General features: G+C 37.0%; 1 protein-coding gene across 1 annotated transcript in view; it reads left to right on the top strand.

Annotated features, from left to right (window-relative positions):
* The first annotated feature begins 3,324 nt into the window (after positions 1 to 3,324).
* The window catches only part of LOC145660525 (calpain-B-like), a 71,867-nt gene continuing 56,159 nt past the window's right edge, over positions 3,325 to 19,032 (top strand). The window contains exon 1 of the mRNA XM_081725705.1: positions 3,325 to 3,543. Within this exon, the coding sequence (XP_081581831.1) occupies positions 3,464 to 3,543 (80 nt within the window). The 5' untranslated portion in view covers positions 3,325 to 3,463. The remainder of the gene's footprint in view (positions 3,544 to 19,032) is intronic.

Raw genomic sequence — 19,032 nt, 5'->3', positions numbered from 1 at the left:
TCTGTTTACTTTCCAGTAAAAAGCAAGATACGTATGTAAGATTACTGGAGGTAATCGGGGCAGAAGCTGAGAAAGCAGCAGTCAATGTTGTAAATCAAGTGTTTCCTGATGTTAAAATCAGAGGATTTTCCACTTCTCTCAGTCTGTGTGGAGGAAGGTTCAGCAGTTAGGACTTTCCCAATTGTATAAAGAGAAGTCTGAACCGAAAAGGTGGATTCGAGTGTAGCAGCACTATCTCTGGTACCAACTTCCCAATATCCTATTTAGATGTAGTGTTTGTACGTTTGCAAGAAGATGCGCTGACGTTCCATGATCATATCATGTATGTGCTAAGACGATTCTATTAAAAAAGTTTCAAAAGTTTCATAGTTGTAACTTACGAGCAATGACACAATTTGTAACAAAACTTAAAACTGTATATTTCTGTACATAAAAAATAATAATTACAAAAATACATAAAAACACCCTCTTTATTTTTCAACCATGTACGTGTTAAAATGAATGTAGAAAAGTTTCAAAGGTTTCATAGTTGTAACTTTTGAGCAATGGCACAATTTGTTAAAACCCTAACATTTGCTTTGTATGCCCATTAATGTTCGACAGTATAACCTTTCGCAATGTTACTCAAGGTCTACTGAAAGAGCAAATATTAAGCTTTCATTTGACACCTAATAACTTCAAAAATAAGGAAGTTATGGTAATTTAGTTCCATGATGCTGAGTGCCAAAAAGTGAAATTGAAGCAAAATTCACATTTTTCAAAAATTTCTCCCCGGTCCATTCCTCATCCAAAAAAATTAAATCGAAAAAAAATAACTTAGCATAATTTCATTGGTATTAACGTATGAACATTTTTTGAAGAGAATCTGAGACATTGAAGCACGGTCATGTTTTAAAATTTAGGTGATTTGACATGGAATGACTTATACAATTGTAATAGAAAAAAATGGAAACAACAACATTCCAAAGACAAGAAACGAAACAAGAATACACAGCGCCTTGTCACTCACTCTCTTCATCTAACCCACTGGCCGGCCGACATTATCGGCCGCATGTGCATCCAATCATAAGAAAACATTGCCCCCGACAAAACCGGTGTCGGCGATATCGCTGGCAATATCGGGAGCTTAGCCGACAGCATCTGCCGTGTCGGAAGATCGGTCGATAATATCGGTGGCAAGTGCAAACTACAATTTGAGTACATTGAAGTCGATTCCACCGCTGACATTATCAGCGCTTCCACCGATATTATCGTTGCCGTGTGCAAACGCACTAAGTCTAACGCACACACCTTCATTTTTAAGTCTGATCTAAGCATACTTAGGTTTGTACGTGAAGGCTATCTGAACTCGAGGCATGACTTAAAATTTAAATTTGTACTTGTTAAAGACATACACAGAGAGAATTTCTAAGGTTAAGTCTATCAAAGGAAATTTAAAGGTAAACTTAGACTTATCGTAGACGTAAGTGCTCCTGAGTGCTAGACGTAGACGTAAGTTAGCACTCAGGAGTTATAGTGCAAATTTACCCTGGATTTAGCATTCTGTCTTAAAAAAAAAAAAAAAAAAAAAAAAAAAAAAAGATTTGGTCGAATAAATTTGATGCAGTCTTACACCAAATGATAAACAATGAGATTAATGATTATATCTCAGAAAAATATTCTAATTACGTATTCAATATCCAATATTCATAACAAGCAAAAACAAAAATTTAGCAAAAGTTGTTAAAGATTAAGTACTACTCTATTATTTTTGATCGAGATATTGCTTCCTTAATAGCATTCCAGCCTTACTCAAACCTTTAAGGCTAAGTCTGTTGATTTGCACAAGTTTACATTTACATGGCTGCAGACCTAACCAAGGCTATAGCAAACTTGCTAGTTCTTCAAGCGAAAGCTTGTTTCAGAGTTGTCAATAATACATAATGTAAGGCTAGCTTTTAAAATTCCTTTAAATTGACACTGTCAAGCATGACTTAAAATTTACACTTGGCAAAGCCATACACAGAGGGATATCAAAGGTTAACTCTATTAAGGAAAATTAAGAGTAAACTTAGAACTTACTGTAGACGTACTTGCTTACTGGGTTGTGTTGAGCAGTTCTTTGTAATATTGAGATTTGTAAACAAAGACTCCGCTGAAATCGAGAATAATTCTATATTTGCTTATCGATGTTTTGACAGGCAATTTTCTGTCCTGGGCACTTACTTTTGATACTGTATCATGCAACCGGCAAAGGATCTCATGGGGTCCCTTCACCCTATATTCCTCAAAGAATAAGGCCGCGTTGCAAGTCATGCTAATTTGGGGATTTTAATACTCCTAGTAAAACAAAATTAAGGTGTGGCACCTAAAATTAAAGCTCTACTTACGGTACGATACTATCTTGAAGTAGAAATGAAGAATGAAATAGGAACTTAAAATAATTTGGTGCTGCTGCTGCCATATCATGTGATCAAAATAAAACATAAGTGTAATGTAGGTTATACTTCAGTAAAACACCAACTAGAGCCCTTAGAACTAATAAAAAAAATATTAAAGTTTTAAATTCTGGGAGGATTTGTTATTTCATATTTTTTTACTAGGTCCAACTTTATATTTTTCAAAGGAACCAAAATATTAATGGTTGTTTCCTCCAGGAAAAGTTCCAAGTTGTTGCTGAACAAGTGATGCCTTCCCCCCTTCCAAAAAAAAGGAGAAAGAAAAGAAAAGAAAAGAAAAGAAAAGAAAAGAAAATATTTCAGTCCAACGTCGCGTCCCACGATTATACTCTCTTAGGTTAAGAGAGACGATGGAAAATGAATGATGATTGGTGAGACTTCGGAAAAATTGGTGGAACGAGAAAATGGAAGGAAATGGGACTACCCCTAGAAAACCTAGGGACATGATGTTGTCCACCACAAGCTTTCTTGGCCGGGATCTAACCAGGGACCCCACGCACTAAAGATAAAGCGTTCTACCACTGAGCCATCGTGCCCACATGATACCTTCCCAAGTTATCTATTTTATATACAGACAGAAAAAGATTTATCTTGGTTTCTTTAGATCCTATCCGACCATAAAGCGTTTCCATGTCTTATAAGTAACACTTGTAGTACACAACAACCTATACATTAGTTTACCTACCGGTAACTCATCGAAGCATTTCAGGTATCTACTATTATTGCCAACATTGTGTGCAGCAACAAAATTAGATCCTTTGTGCATTGGTCAAATTCCTGGGCAGGGGAGATGGCAGGGGAGATAGGCGAGAAGAGAAGTGTGTTTATTTTGTAGCCAAACAGACATTTCACTGTTACTTTCGATGCGAAAGAGAGAGAGACTTTCTGTCGTCAAGTGATTCTTCGGTTGTGTTGTTGCTAAATATCATGTTTCGTTGGCTCTGATGTTAATTTCATGTATTAACATTAATGAATTTGTTAAGCAATGCAAATCAGTGTCGTTGTGAAAGTTAGTACTTTTAATAATGCATCGTTTCTCCTACTTATACACCAAGTTAGTGACAGATAAAGACGGAAACGTCAAGAAGTACAAATTTGGAAAGGGGTAAGTGCTACGTTTTGATTGATTGATTGATTAATTAAAAATCTAACATCTACAAGTTGTTGCGTCTAAGCAATCGACCCACTATACACTATAGGTCAAAATTGAGCTTACTTAGAAGTTGTAATTGTTTACCTTTAACTTCTGTTTTTCTTTCAGTTTGTCCATCAACTAACACGAGATTACACAAATATTAATGCTCGAACTTAAATATACTTACGTCCTTGTTGTAATTGTAAACAATAAAGCATGGGCATGTTCAGCATCATCACTACCAATTTTGAAATAATTAAATTGATAACAATACAGTTTAAGTTGCAAATTCAATCATCCGTTCGAATTAAATATTTTCCCCAGTAGAGATAATTTCTCCAGTATATGCACCCAGACATCACACACAGATACTCTTTCTCTCTCTCTCTGACTCTGCACCAATGCTGTAAATTTAAAAATTTTCCTGAGTGGATAAGCATTGATATTTGGACCCCCGTATAAAAATATCAAGTTAGATTCCCGAAAATTCAAAAACTTAACAAACACTTTTTTATTATTATTACTTCTAGGAGACCCAGTCGACCTTTTTCTGAACTAGGGTCCAGATTACATTTATGCTTCTTCTTGGGGAAATATATATTTTGTTCAAATGTTGGAGCAGCAGCGACATTTTAAATTATTGAAATAGTATGATAGGCCCATTTCATGTTTTACAAGTTAAATTGAGAGGACACTATTTGACACAACTTCAACCCTTGAGAAAGTAAACCCCTACGTCTATATATTATTTCTGAAGCCCATAATAATGGACATTTTACTGAAATGGCCCCAGATCACATTTTTGTTTCATTTAAGAGATTTGTATGTTTTGTTTTTCGAACGTGATGAATCTATTCCATGCTTCATTTATACATTCGCATTATATAATACAGTGGCGGATCCAGGGGGTGCGATCGCACCCCCCAGAAGAGAACATTTTTATTTTATATATAAATAAAATCCATTCCAGAGTTTGGAGCTCTTAAAAGTAGCTCTAAGTAGCAGTATTACAACCCCCCCCCCCAGAAGTCCGTTTTTGATCCGCCCCTGATATAATATGATTTAGAGTTGAAAATGATTTAGAGTTAAAAAATTTTATCTTCAAGTGGGCGACCCTCGAATGGCAGGAAGCATAAATAGAGGGGCAATTGCCTTCTGCTCTCCCCATAAGTTACGAACCGGTTCTGCACACACACACACACAAATACACACACAAACCTATATATATACTCTCTAAGAAAGAGAGTATATGAGGCGTTCAAAACGCAAAGAAATCAACTCCAATTATCAAATTTGTAAGTGCAAAATAATTTACATCATTTTTTGAAAATGCATTGGTACTAATGCACATTCAGGGACTTCCTACTTGTTTAGATTTGGTATATTGTGCAGAAAAAAACGTTATATCTTTCAACTTATAACCAATAAAAGTCTACAAATACTTAAAAAAAAAAAAAAAAAGTTGCCTCTATAAAGTTATATATTTCGTACTAGCAGAATGCCCGTTCTTAACATGGGGGGAATACGTTTCATTTTAGACATAAAGGGCGCCATAACTGTCACCAATTAACTTTGGGATACCAAAAACTATGAAACGTAATATCGATCATTTTGAATTAATTACTTGTACATGTCATCATCCCCCCTTAAGAGTACTAATAGGGCTTAATTTGCATTTAAACGGAATCGGAAGTGTCACTGTTCATCTCAGCGACCCCAAAAGATATGGATTCGGAATTAATATAAGTTATTTTCGATCATTTATGTATATAAATACAGGGTGGTAGGTAACTTCACCGAAAAACTTTGAGAGGTGATTCCTTATATGAAATGGAAGAAAAATGTTCTCATAAACATGGATCGAAAAACATCTCCTTTCAGAGTTATAAAACGCCGAATATTCAAAAAATCAAGTTTCAAACCTGCCTGGCTTAGAAACTATAGAGTCTAACCCAAGCGGTTTAAGGAATTACACAGGAACTACTGTATTATGCGTTCTGTCTAAATATCCATGTTTTAGAATTCACCGGTACCAGCGAAACCAACGCACCGTTAGTACTTGAAGGAGTATCCCTACACTTCAACTTCCTTTTTACAGTTCGTTTCGCGGATAACGGAGGATGGTAAAACATGGATATTTAGATAGATCGCATACTAGTTCCTGTGTAATTCCTTAAACCGTTTGGGATAGGTCGTATAGTTTCTAAATCAGGGTGTTTTGAAATGTGATTTTTCGAATTTGCGGCATTTCATAACTCTGAAAGGAGACTTTTTCGACCCATGTTTATAAGAACTTCTTTCTTCCATTTCATATAAGGAATCACATCCGAAAGTTTTTCGGTGGAGTTACCTACCACCCTATATATATATATATATATATATATATATATATATATATATATATATATATATATACCTTCTCCTCAACTAACAAGGAGAAGGCAGACTGTGGTAAATGAACTTTGGAGTCATTTTTTGCGAGGTGGTAGTGCATATTGAAAGAATTAATATTACAAACTGAGAGAGCGCAATGGCCAATAATAACAGAGAAAAACCGTCTGAAATTCTTTTGCTTGTCGCATGTATCGTACGACGCGCAAGTTTATCAAGTGACGGCGTGGTAGAGTGAGGAAAATCTCCGACTCATGTGCAAAGGGTTTGATTCGCGTTTGAGCCAAACTTTTATTGCCAAGTGAGCTTTGTGGTGGACAAATACCGTGTATGTGGGTTTTCTCGAAATTCTTCCGTTTCCTCCTATAAAGGTAACAAAGAAAATTATGTAGCTTTTTCTGGAGGTATGTCTTCTATTGACCCTCTCACAGTGAGTTGGGTGCGAATGGAGATAAGGCGAAGGTCAATTGTTAGTGTGGGTATATCCAACATACTATCTGGTTGTGGCAGTTCAGTTACACCGTGAACTTGCGTAAGAACAGAGTGAACATAGGACATCCACAGAGCGTCATGAGGGCGTGTATCCTGTACGAATGGAAACTAGGGTCAAACGCCGTTGCAGAGAGACGGGAGGTATGTGAGGCCCTTGGTGAGGGTGTCAAACTACGCGGACAGTGCAACGGTGGTTTAACAAGTTTAAGGACGGTGACGAAACACTCGAAGACGCACCACGTGTTGGAATACCAACACATGTACAAAATGAAAATCTTCAAGCAGCAGTTGAGGCGAACAGTGGTCAGACATGTGAGGAACTGGAACTACAATTCAGTGTGAGTAGAGAAACCATTCGGCAGCACCTCCATCAACTTGGAAAGCACTAGAAGTTGGGTCGATAGGTCCCACATGATTTGACTCCAGACCAGAAGGGAACGCGAGCAGACACCTGTGTTTCTTTGCTGTCTTGTCTGAGGAAGGAGCCATTTCTGGACAGGATGTTGACATGTGATGAGAAGTAGATCATGTACGAAGCTCCACGGCACCGTAATTATTGGTTAACATCCCATGAACCGGTTCCAAAACAGCCGAAACCAGCACTGCACCAGAAAAAGGTCCTCCTGTGTGTTTGGTGGACTGCTCGTGGCATCGTGCATCGGGAACTGCTACCAGCTGGTCACAGCGTCAATGCAACTGTGTACTGTCAACAGTTGAGCCGTGTTTAAGAAAAACTCAAAACACTTCTGAATCGCAAAGGGATCCTCCTGCTACAGGACAACGCTATCCCCACGTGGATAGGATGACCCGAGACATCATTCTACGCCTTGAATTGGGAATACTATTACATCCGCCATACTTCCCGGACATTGTACCGTCCGATTATCACCTGTTCCATTCCTTGAACAATCACCTTAGAGGACGCCAGTTCAAATCCCTAGTAGAGGTACAAAATACACTTGATATCTTCTTCGCTTCATAGACCACTAATTTCTACCGCGATGGAATACATAGTCTTCCAGAACGTTGGCAGAAGGTCGTCGATGCTGATGGGGACTATTTTTGATCTTCCAGGTACATCTTAGATGATATATTGATGTTCGAAGGTGGTGAGTGAAAAAGTGATAGAACTTTCTTAGTTACCTTTATACTTTCTTCATTCTACCATTTCATTCATTTCTCATCATCGACGTCTCCTTTAGTCTAGCTGGTATAACCGTGACACATAAAACTTAAATAACACTTAAATATGAATACTAAATAAATAGTATAGAATAAATATATCAATAAATAAATAAATAAATAATACTAAAATTTACAAAAATAACCTGTACAATTAACATATTCAATCTTTAAGGCTTCTTAACAATTTATTTCACTGTTAATCAATTTTAAGTCCTGAATTCCAGTTCATAATCCTACCACCTTCTATTTCACTGAATCTTGCTTCTTTCCATTTTCTCAGTGACCTCTCTTCTTGGCCCAGTACTTTCACTTCCCAAGGAATGGAACAGTCCCATGTCTCTTATGCTTATAGACTGCATTTCTGTCTCTTTCCAACCTAACATCGTCCTTATGTTGTTCTCGTCGCTCTTTTAACCTCTTTTCCGTTTCCCCAATATAATACATAATGCACACTTATTAAACTGGATCTTATATATTATTCTTTCTTTCTCCTTCATTCTTTCCTCTTCTTCTTCTCTCCTGTTTCTTCGCTTCTTCCTTTTACCTCTAGTAATCTCTTGCTTCCTTTTCTGTATGTGGAAATGCCTCCAATCTTCTTCAGCATTCGTTTGATGGCCTCTTTCTCTTCCCCATACTCTCAATCTCCTACCACAGTTTTCTTTCCTCTTTTTCTCCTTCCAGTCTTCGTACTTTTTCCTTCTTTTCTTCCTCTTTTTTTATTTTGTACCTTAGTTTCTTTCTATCGTATCCATATCCCTGTAACTGCTCATGAAAGGTCTCTATCCCCTCTTCTACTTTCCTTTTCTCACTGTTCGCCTGCTTAATTCGTTTCTTCATGTTACTAATGAAGTTTATTTGCGTCGAATAATCCACATCATTCTTGCATGGCAGTTGTTTCCGGACGCACAACTTTTCTGATACTATTCCGTATCTTTCCGTATTCTGATATATCTTTCCTTCCTTCTTCCCTATCTTCATGTCTAAGAACACTAATGTCTCTTCCATTTCCACTTCCAACTCCAGGTCTATGCCTTTTTTTTTTATCTTTAATGTCTTTCACAAATTCCTCCAGTTGTCTTCGCGTCTCCTTCTACATTACATATCCATTAAAACACAATAATTTGTCACCTCCTTACTCCTTTTGACTTTACTTCTTCTCCCAAACATTCATGAGAATCTTCTAACGCCGGACCCAACCTTGACCCTATGCTTAGTCTCTCCTTAATTTTAGCCAACTTATCATCTATTTTGCAATGACTGTTCCTCCACACATGAAGCTTAGGGCCTCTTTCAGACCCTTCCCACTCCAACCATTAATCCTACTATTTTTCATCTGTTCTGTAACCCAGTGGCGGCTCGTGGAATTTAAAAGTGGTGGGGTACATCCAAAATACCTACATACTAGGGCGTCATATATATATAGCATTAATAATCTACTATAGTAAAATACTAATTAAAAATTTTAATTATCTCGGTGGATAGTCTTGCCTCCCGCCCCCTACCATAATCTGAACTAATCTACTGCTACACACTAGGATAACATTAAAAGCCAAAGCAAAGCTTACCTTTATTTTTTGTATACCGGTATCAGTTCCAATCTTCTATTTTTGGCTGTAGAAAACTCCTCTATCACACGCTTATTGAAGTCCGGAATGGCGTTTACCATGTTCTTCTTTATTGATAACATGGCCAGTGCGTTCAATCTCTGGTTATTCATGGAATTCCGCAAGAATGTTTTTATTCTATTGAGGGTAGAGAGGGATCGTTCGGTTTCCACAGTCGTCATTGGAATCGTCACTATATTTTTAGCACTAGCACACACTCGGAGAATGTTCGCAACATATTATTGTCATAGAAAAATTGTAGAAGGGGAGTTGCACCAGAGGCACAACGTATATCTTCACGACTGTACAATACTTCCAATTCAGTTCGCAATTTCGGACCATTTATTCCAGGATAGACTTTCGGGGAAATCATTTAAGTACTGGGGAAATTTGTCACTCAAGAATAGCTTAGAAGCACATAAATGATCGGAAAACTGGAATCTATCACTAATGCTGCTTGTAATCATATCGCAAACTTCCAGAGCTGCCAATCTATTGCTGTTAGTATAACTATGTTGAACGCATTGTCGTATCTTCAGTGGCTCATTAGTGTCATTTACGTCATTACTGTCATTTTCGTACTGTTTTCGAACACTACTTATTGCACTAACGAAATGTTTGACAGATCCACTGATTTTAACAGCATCTGTGTCTTTCTTCTGAATGCAATCAAAGAAAATAGCGACGTGCGGCATGATTTTGTGGTAAAACGTTAGCCAATAAACTGAGGATCCTGCAATGTTCGTACAAACCCCGTTGCTTCAGCAGAGGATTTTCTGTCATTCGTTTCGGTGTTTCTTATATGTTCGAAACATTTAAGCAAATTATCGTTATGCTCAAAAACAGTATTAACTGTACGGTGCTGAAAATACCATCTTGTCGGCAGTACACTACCTAGCTTCTTTTGAGCATATTCTATTAGATAATTCATTCTTTTCGGAGACCTGGAAAAGAATGTCCCTATGCCTTGCAAATCTTGAAAAAAATATTCTACTATGAGAGCAAGACGATGTCGCGCTTTGAAGAATAAGATTTCCTTGATGCGCGTAACAATGAATGAAGTTTGCTTGCGGATACTTATCTTTGATCAAGCACTGCACCCCATCCTTCTGTCCACTCATAACGGAAGCTCCATCATATGTTTGACATATTAACTTCTCGGGAGATTTTTCTATTCCCATTTCACTTAACTGACCTAAAATCGTTGCTGCTAAGCCGTCAGCAGTTCTGTCGAAAATATTAAAATAACCCCAAAACCTTTCAAATACCTTCCCCTCAATTTGATATCTCAAAACTAATGACAGATGAGTTTTACAAGAATTATCTGTTGTTTCGTCAGCCTGGAGGAATAGGAAGTCAACCTCGGAGATTTCAGATACAATGTACTTTCTACAAACAGATAAAATCGCATCCAGAAGTTCATTCTGAATAGTCTTTGATGTACCTTTAAAAATACTTGAACTTTCTAAATGATCTTTCAAAACATTGTCAAGGGCTGCAGTATAATTAATGAGTCCTTGAAAAACACCTGGGTTATTTCAGTTCTCTGTTTCATCATGTCCACGCAAAGCCAATTCAAATTCCCCACGAAATTTAATTGCGTCAATAATGCGTGACAAAATGTGTCTATTTTTACTAACAAGTTCGTTATGTCTTCGTACAGACACCCTGTAACCATCATCAAGCTGTACCCTGATATCCGTCTTCCCCAACACAGCGAAACTCATTTCGTTATCCAAATGACATTTTGACAAGCTATGTTTTTTGCTTTTTTCAGGCAAATGTTTCAAGTCCCGTACGCCAATTTTAGTCCACATATCTTCTCTACCGAACAAAATGCACGGAAAGCAAAAAAGTTTAGTTACAGGACACCCACACATCCATTCCCACTTTTCGTACACGCTTTTACTGAAACGTCTATTGTACGTCAAGGTGACCAGACGTTCCGTTTTAGCCGGGACAGTCCCTTATTTTCAACCGTTGTCCCGTTTTTTTCTGATTCTCAAAAGGGACGCCTAAATGTCCCGTCTTTAAGCAAACATGACCCAGGTGTCCCGTAATTATTATTCAAAATATAAATAGTCAATGCTAATTCCACACTCTTTCGTACCAACACTCATTGGGAATGTTCAGCCGTGCCTAGAACTTCTGAATATTCAAATGAGAATAGAGTTCAAGTGGGAATTCTGAGTATTGAAGTAGTTAAAAGTATTGTTGGGTAGTACTTAAGTTAGAAACGCTGTGTTATCATTCTTACTTGTATGCGTCCCGTTTTTAAAAGTAAAAGTTCTGGTCACCTTGTTGTACGTTCTATTTTTATCTTTGAACACTTGGTTTATGGATAGCTCTGGTCTTGGTGGGCCTAATTCTTTTGCTAAAAGACGATCTCGATAATCTAGGTTTTTAGTTTGTAAGTATCTTACCTGATTCATCTCACACGAATTATGACACTACACAAATTAAGCACACCACACTGACACTGACTAGGCCGGAATAAGCGCTAATAAGATCATAGTTAAAAAAAAAAAAAGCCCGCTTGCCAGTGTTCGCGCTGTCTATTTCATTGTTAAGGGGGTGGGTGGCAGTTTCATTCGGTCGGGTGCAAGCCATCGCGAACATATTTCAAGGCAGGTTAAGGGTTGCCATGTTATGAACAATTGTTAAGATGGGGGGGAAAAGAAAAGAAGAAAACTACTGCAACAGTAAACGACTACTAAATTTTTAACAGAAAACAGAGTGACCATTTTTTGAATCCTGCCATCGTTGAAGATCAGTATTGTGATATTCAGGAACGTATTTAACATTTTTGCCGCCTTCGAGCCATTGTAAAAATGCCGCCCCGTCAATAACAATAAATTAAATACCAGTATAGCAAGGGCGCCCATGTTGTGGTTTCCAAGGGGGGCAAGTATAAGCGACGTTTCAAAAATAGTTTCAAATTTTGCTGTAACTAATGTAAAAATTCTATTGGATTTTCGATATTCTGAAGTACAATTTCCTCTAGGGGGCGAGCGCACCCACCTTGCCCCCTCCCCCTGATGGGCGCCCTTGCAGTATAGAAATTCTGAGACAGTTGCTGATTATGAAACCAAGTTCATGAGATCAGCCAAGTTCAAGAATAATAATACAACATTAAAACATTCAAATTTCTTGCGTTAGCGGCTCGGCTGATGTTTGAAAACTGTACGTAATTCTGGAAGTTTATCAACAACGGAAATGTTTTAAAATTACGATAAACGAATAAGGTGTCAACAATAAGAGAGGGGAAATAATTGATGTAAATTAATAACTAGAATGTTAATTACGTATTTCTTGCCAAGGAGATTTTTTTTTATATATTTACAAATGCAATAATCCCGTGTCATATCACCATAACTATGCATAATAAATAAATACCTGAAATTTCCAAAGCTGGTATTAAAAAAATGATCTCAGAAAACTCGCCATCCCAGGCCATGACCCATGTTGGCCCATGTGTAAAAACGCCCCTGATTGGTATTTTGGGTAACGAATTATTTATTTGTTTTCAACAACAATTTGTTTCAACTACTATATGTCCATTTCCTTCAATTATGTGTGGCTTCTTAATTACTTTTCTGGGAAACATTATATACGTAAAGTGTAGCTCACTACTTGAAAATACGATTGCAGATGCCGATTGGTAACTTATGCGTGTAAATTTTATGTCAATATTGTAAATTAACTGCACCATGGTGGCAACCCTTAATATGTCATTCGCTACACCCGGAAAGGCAAAGCATAAACCTTTTCCATCCCCAAATTCTGAAAATGGCTTGACCCTCCTTCCCCCTCCTTCCGTTCCCTTCAGTACAGAGTTGAGTTTCCTTATCGCGACCTTCTTACCGCTGAGCACAGCGCCTCATGCGACAGGTTTCAACATTACTGTGCCCATTTTCAATGGACATAGCCATAAGATTCCCTGCCACCTCTGATGATAGGGCTACTGTCAAAGCATAGAGATTGTAAGTCCGCAGCCAAAAAATAACCGTCGCTGTGTTGCCAAGTTTCGTCTATCCTACGAGAGCGCATAACCACAGCCTCCTTCACTCGCAAACACGGCTGTGGCGGAACATATCCAAACATTACAAAAGAAAAAAAGAAAAAGAAAGAAAAAAAGTTTATGTTAATGTATTAGTACTGATTTAATAATTGCAGTTCTATTTAGATCATGAATGGCAGGACACGTGACCGGGTGTCCCTTAAACAGATCCGCCGCTGCTGTAACCACCCCCGTTATGTTCTTTGTTCTTAAACTTGGAAACTTGGTTTTCACATCAACATTAAACATGATGCTCTTTACTCTAATCTGAAGTAGTAATGGCGTTACTATAGGACACTTTGGACTTTGACCCCGACCTTTGTGACGTCATAGGTCAAAGGTCAATGACCTTAGCCCGGGGTCAATGACCTAGGGGTACTTAGGACCACCCCCTTTAAATTTTGGCAAGGGTACCTTGGCCCACCCCCTAAATTTTGGCAGGGGTACCTAGGACCACCCCCCTTAAATTTTGGAAATTGCCAAATCTAAAAATTGGGTATGGTAGCCTAGGACCACAGTATGTACCTCTATCAGTATTGGGGGTCTATGTCGTTCCCTTTCATGGGTAAAAAATTGCCAAAAATTGAATTTTCGGAGGTTTTTGACCTAATTTATCCCCTTTGATGAGGTGTTTTTACCCTATATGGTTATATGGGCGTATACAGTGGTCCATTAGCTTTCATAACATATGGGTATATTAATGCACCCCTTGAAAAATTTGGGAGGGGTACCGTGGCCCACCCCTTAAATTTTGGAAATTGCCCAATTTAAACATTGGGTATTATAGTACAGGACCCTAATATGTATCATGATAAATTTGGGTGGTCCACCTCGTCCCCTTTTAGGGGTACAAAATTGCCAAAAATATAAACGTAAGCAATACGTTATACCACGTGCTTGGTTTTCGGCCTAATTTATCTCCTTGGATGAGGTCCTATTACCTTATATAGTTATATGGGCGTATACAGGGGTCCATTCCCTTTCATAAGACATAGGTATATTAATGCACCCCTTGAAAAATTTGGGAGGGGTACGTAGGACCATCCCCCTTAAATTTTGGAAATTGCCAAATCTAAAACTTGGGTGTGGTAGCCTAGGACCATAGTATGTACCTCTATCAGTATTGGGGGTCTATGTCGTTCCCTTTCATGGGTAAAAAAATTGCCAAAAATTCAAATTTCGGAGGTTTTTGACCTAATTTATCCCCTTTGATGAGGTGTTATTACCCTATATGGTTATATGGGCGTATACAGTGGTCCATTAGCTTTCATAACATATGGGTATATTAATGAACCCCTTGAAAAATTTGGGAGGGGTACCTTGGCCCACCCCTTAAATTTTGGAAATTGCCCAATTTAAGCATTGGGTATTATAGTACAGGACCCTAATATGTATCATGATAAATTTGGGTGGTCCACCTTGTTCCCTTCTAGGGGTACACAATTGCCAAAATATAAACGTAAGCAATACGTTATACCACGTGTTTGGTTTAGACCTAAGTTATCCCCTTGGATGAGGTCCTATTACCTTATATGGTTATATGGGCGTATACAGGGTTCCATTCCCTTTCATAAGATATGGATATTTGGTGCACCCCGGGAGGGGTACCTTAGCCCACCCTTAAATTTTGAAAATTGCCCAATTTCAACATTTGGTATTATAGTACTGGACCCTAGCATGTATTATGATAAATTTGGGTGGTCCACCTCGTTCCCTTTTAGGGGTACAAAATTGCCAAAATATAAACGTAAGCAATACGTTATACCACGTGTTTGGTTTTTTGACCTAATTTATCTCCTTGGATGAGGTCCTATTACCTTATATGGTTATATGGTTATGTATAGGGGTTTATTTCCTTTCATAAGACATAGGTACATTTGTGCACCCCGGGAGGGGTACCTTGGCCCACCCCTTAAATTTTGGAAATTGCCCAATTTAAACATTTGGTATTATAGTACTAGACCCTAACATGTATTATGATAAATTTGGGTGGTCCACCTCGTTCCCTTTTAGGGGTACAAAATTGCCAAAATATAAACGTAAGCAATACGTTGTACCACGTGTTTGGTATTTTGGCCCAATTTATCCCGTTTGATGTAGTCTTATTACCTTATATGATTATATGGTTATGTATAGGGGTTTATTCCCTATCATAAGACATAGGTACATTTGTGCACTCTGGGAGGGGTACCTTGGCCCACCCCTTAAATTTTAAAAATTGCTCATTTTATATATTTGGTATTATAGTACTGGACCCTAACATGTATTACTATAAATTTGGGTGGTTCATCTCGTTCCCTTTCACGGGTACGAAATTGCCAAATTTTAGTACAACCACGTGTTTCGTTTTTGACCTAATTTATTCCCTTGGATGAGGTCCTATTACCTTATATGGTTATAATGTCATGTATAGGGGTCTATTTCTTATCATAAGACATAGGTACATTGATGCACCCCGGGAGGGGTACCAATGCCAACCCCCTTAAATTTTGGAAATTTTCCAATTTAAGCATTCGTTATCATAGTACATGACCTCAATATGTATCATGATAAATTTGGGTGGTCCACCTTGTTCCCTTTCATGGGTAAAAAAATTGCCAAAATATAAACATAATCAATATGTTGTATCACGTGTTTGGTTTTTGGCCCAATTTATTCTGTTTGATGTGATCTTATTACCGTATATGGTTATATGGTCATGTATATAGGTTCATTTCCTATCATAAGACATGGGTACATTGATGCACCCTTTAAAATTTAGGAGGGGTATCTTGGCTCATCCACTCAGTTTTAGAAATTGTTTAATATAAGCATTTGGTATCTTCGTACAGGTCTTCAAATATGTACCACTATAAATTTGGATGGTCCACATCGTTCCCTTTCATGGGTAAAGAACTACCAAAAATCAAATTTCGGAGGTTATTGACCCCTTTGATAAGTATTTAGCACGTTATATGGTTTATTACCTTTATATGTTTATGTGCCCTTTTAAATTTGGGAATTATCAGATAACAAAATTCGGTAAACGTTTTCTAGGACCCATTGGTGTTCCTCTTATGGCCAAATATTCAAAATTTAAAGGTTATTGACCGGCTTTATTATTGAATAACTACAGGATTTATTACTTTTTCATAAGACACAGGTGTATTTGTGTACCAATCTTAAATTTTGGGAGGGGTACATTTCTTATTGTCATATCAATAATTGGTAATTGGATAGTATCTCATTCATTGGGTAAATCATTGTCAAATATGAGTATGATCACGTGATCAGATATTGACCTATGATGGGATTAGGAGTCCAGGACATTGGTACATTGAAACTTTGTAGGATAATTTGAGAATGCGTCATTGGTTTTGATTATTCCCGCCAAATATAAACGTAAGCAAGACGTTGTACCACGTGATTGTCCTTGATGAGGTAGTGTACAGGGATACATAGCTAACCTTATTGAAACTTATGACTCATAGTCTTAAGGGAATACATGCTACAACACTGGCAAAGTTATTGTTGATGCAATTTGATTGGTTGATCACTATCTTTCGTGCAATCTGATTGGCTGATCACTATCTTTCGTGCAATCTGATTGGTTGATGAGTTTCAAATCTTTGCTGCATACAGTTTTGTTTTAACATTTAAAAAGTTTTTGAATTTTTTTTTGTTTGAAACTTTTCGTTTGACATTTTTTCGTTTGATATTTTTAGTTTAAAAGTTTTTGTTTCGAAATTTTTGTTTGAAATTTTTTTCAAAATTTTGTTTGAAATTTTTCGTTTGAAACTTTTGTTTCAAAATTTTGTTTGAAAATTTTTTGTTTGTAAATTTTTGTTTCAATTTTTTTTGTTTAAAATTTTTCGTTTGAAATTTTTTGTTTGAAATTTTTCGTTTCCAAATTTTTTTCTGTTTAAAAATTTTTGTTCGAACAGTTTTGTTTGGAAAATTTTGGTTTCAAATTTTTAAGTTTGTGCACTCATTAGTAAAGAACCGGAAGTGTTTAGAAGAACATTTAGTTTGATATTTTTTCGTTTGAAAATTTTTGTTTCGAAATTTTTGTTTGAAATTTTGTTTCAAAGTTTGGTTTGACATTTTTTAAGTTTGTGCACTCATTAGTAAAGAACCGGAACTGTTTAGAAGAAAAACATCGGTCAACATGTTTATCATGGTGCAATAGTACACGTCAGAACGTGACAATGTAACGTCATCAGTTTTGCATCATATATAAGTATCGTTCGAGTTAGAATTTATGATAAGGTCATCATGGCTACTTGTCTGAAGTTTCTAAACACACGTGATGTGATAAAATCATTTACCAAGATTACTGATTTACAATAGAATGTACCTTATAGAATGTTAGCTAGCCAAATAATCCCTACAAAGTTTGGATTAAGAATCGTAGTGAAGCTTGAAAATGATAAGAATATAATTTTACCAGCAAGATATTTACCCATGGAAGCATCAAAACAAGAAAAACTGCTACGTTTCTTAAATACTGGATCTGTATCTTTATGTTACAAAGGATTCTTGGGTTGAAGTCATCAATTTGAATTTAGTACACAGCCGGTTTCGTCAGCAATTGTGATGAAATCATGAATTCAAACGTCAGCGCTTTCGACGTCAGACGTAGCTGTATGCAGAATGCGATCTATGAATTTGGTTGGTCAGCATGACGTCAGCAAGTGTGATGAAATCATGAATTCAAACTTAAGGACATTCCTTTCCAGTGGCGTCAGCAATAACTCTATGAAATCAGCAAATACAGTGTCAGCCCATGAAATCATTTGAGCAAGTGCTTTTCAGGAGGAAAGATGTGTACTTCTAACGATAAAGAATTCCTCTTCGCAAGTTATTATCCAATAAATATATTTCAAACAAAACATGTGATGATTGGTATCAGTGCTAGAACATTTGAACCTGTGATTCGATTGGGCAAAGCAGAACAATTTGGTGTACAACTGACCTTTGAAGAATGGCAAATATTATGTTCACGAATCGACCAAATGAACGATTATTTTCATGATGAGCTAAATGTGACCATAGTCAAATCATTAGGCTCAAATCATGAGGTGGTGCTGCGTACAGTTCTCGAAGAGAAGATGGTGCTGTTACGTAAAAAGAGTACATTCCATGTCCCTCGCAACATGGTGTATCTAACGCAAACGGAATGGAACAAATTCATCAGCGTATTTCAGTGTGTGAAACATGCAGTGGAAGTGTGCAACAAAACAAGTATATTCTTGAAAAAGTACTATTTTGAAAAATGTGTCATGCATATTGTACAACATGTATCTAGATATTGTGATGGTTGTCAACATCGTTCGTGGGTGCATACATGTATTGATAAACAGTTTATTTGTGATCAAATGGACATTGAGTTTCCACCAATTGATATTGCAATAGACCTTAAAAGACTTCAATTGGAATTAAAATTATATGCTAAAGACAAACTAGTGCAAGAAGTTCAAAATACATTGTATCGACAATATCCAGAACCACTATCTGGTATGGATGTATGTGGAGTGTAATAAAATGATCCATTTCAATGAATTGTGTTTTTTTTTCATTTCAAGAACAAACCCCATGTTCTGACGTGTACTATTGCATCATAATGTTACCAGAGGTTTTAGTTCTAAACAGTTCCGGTTCTTTACTAATGAGTGCACAAACTTTTAAAAAATGTCAAACAAAAATTTCAAACAAAAATTTTCAAACAAAAAAATTTGAAACAAAATT

This window comes from Thermobia domestica, chromosome 9 (assembly GCF_964235325.1).
Source record: "Thermobia domestica chromosome 9, izTheDome1.hap1.1, whole genome shotgun sequence".
Taxonomy (NCBI): Eukaryota; Metazoa; Arthropoda; class Insecta; order Zygentoma; family Lepismatidae; genus Thermobia; species Thermobia domestica.
The sequence above is the reverse complement of the archived record's forward strand: the minus strand, read 5'-3'. Positions and strand labels throughout refer to the sequence as shown.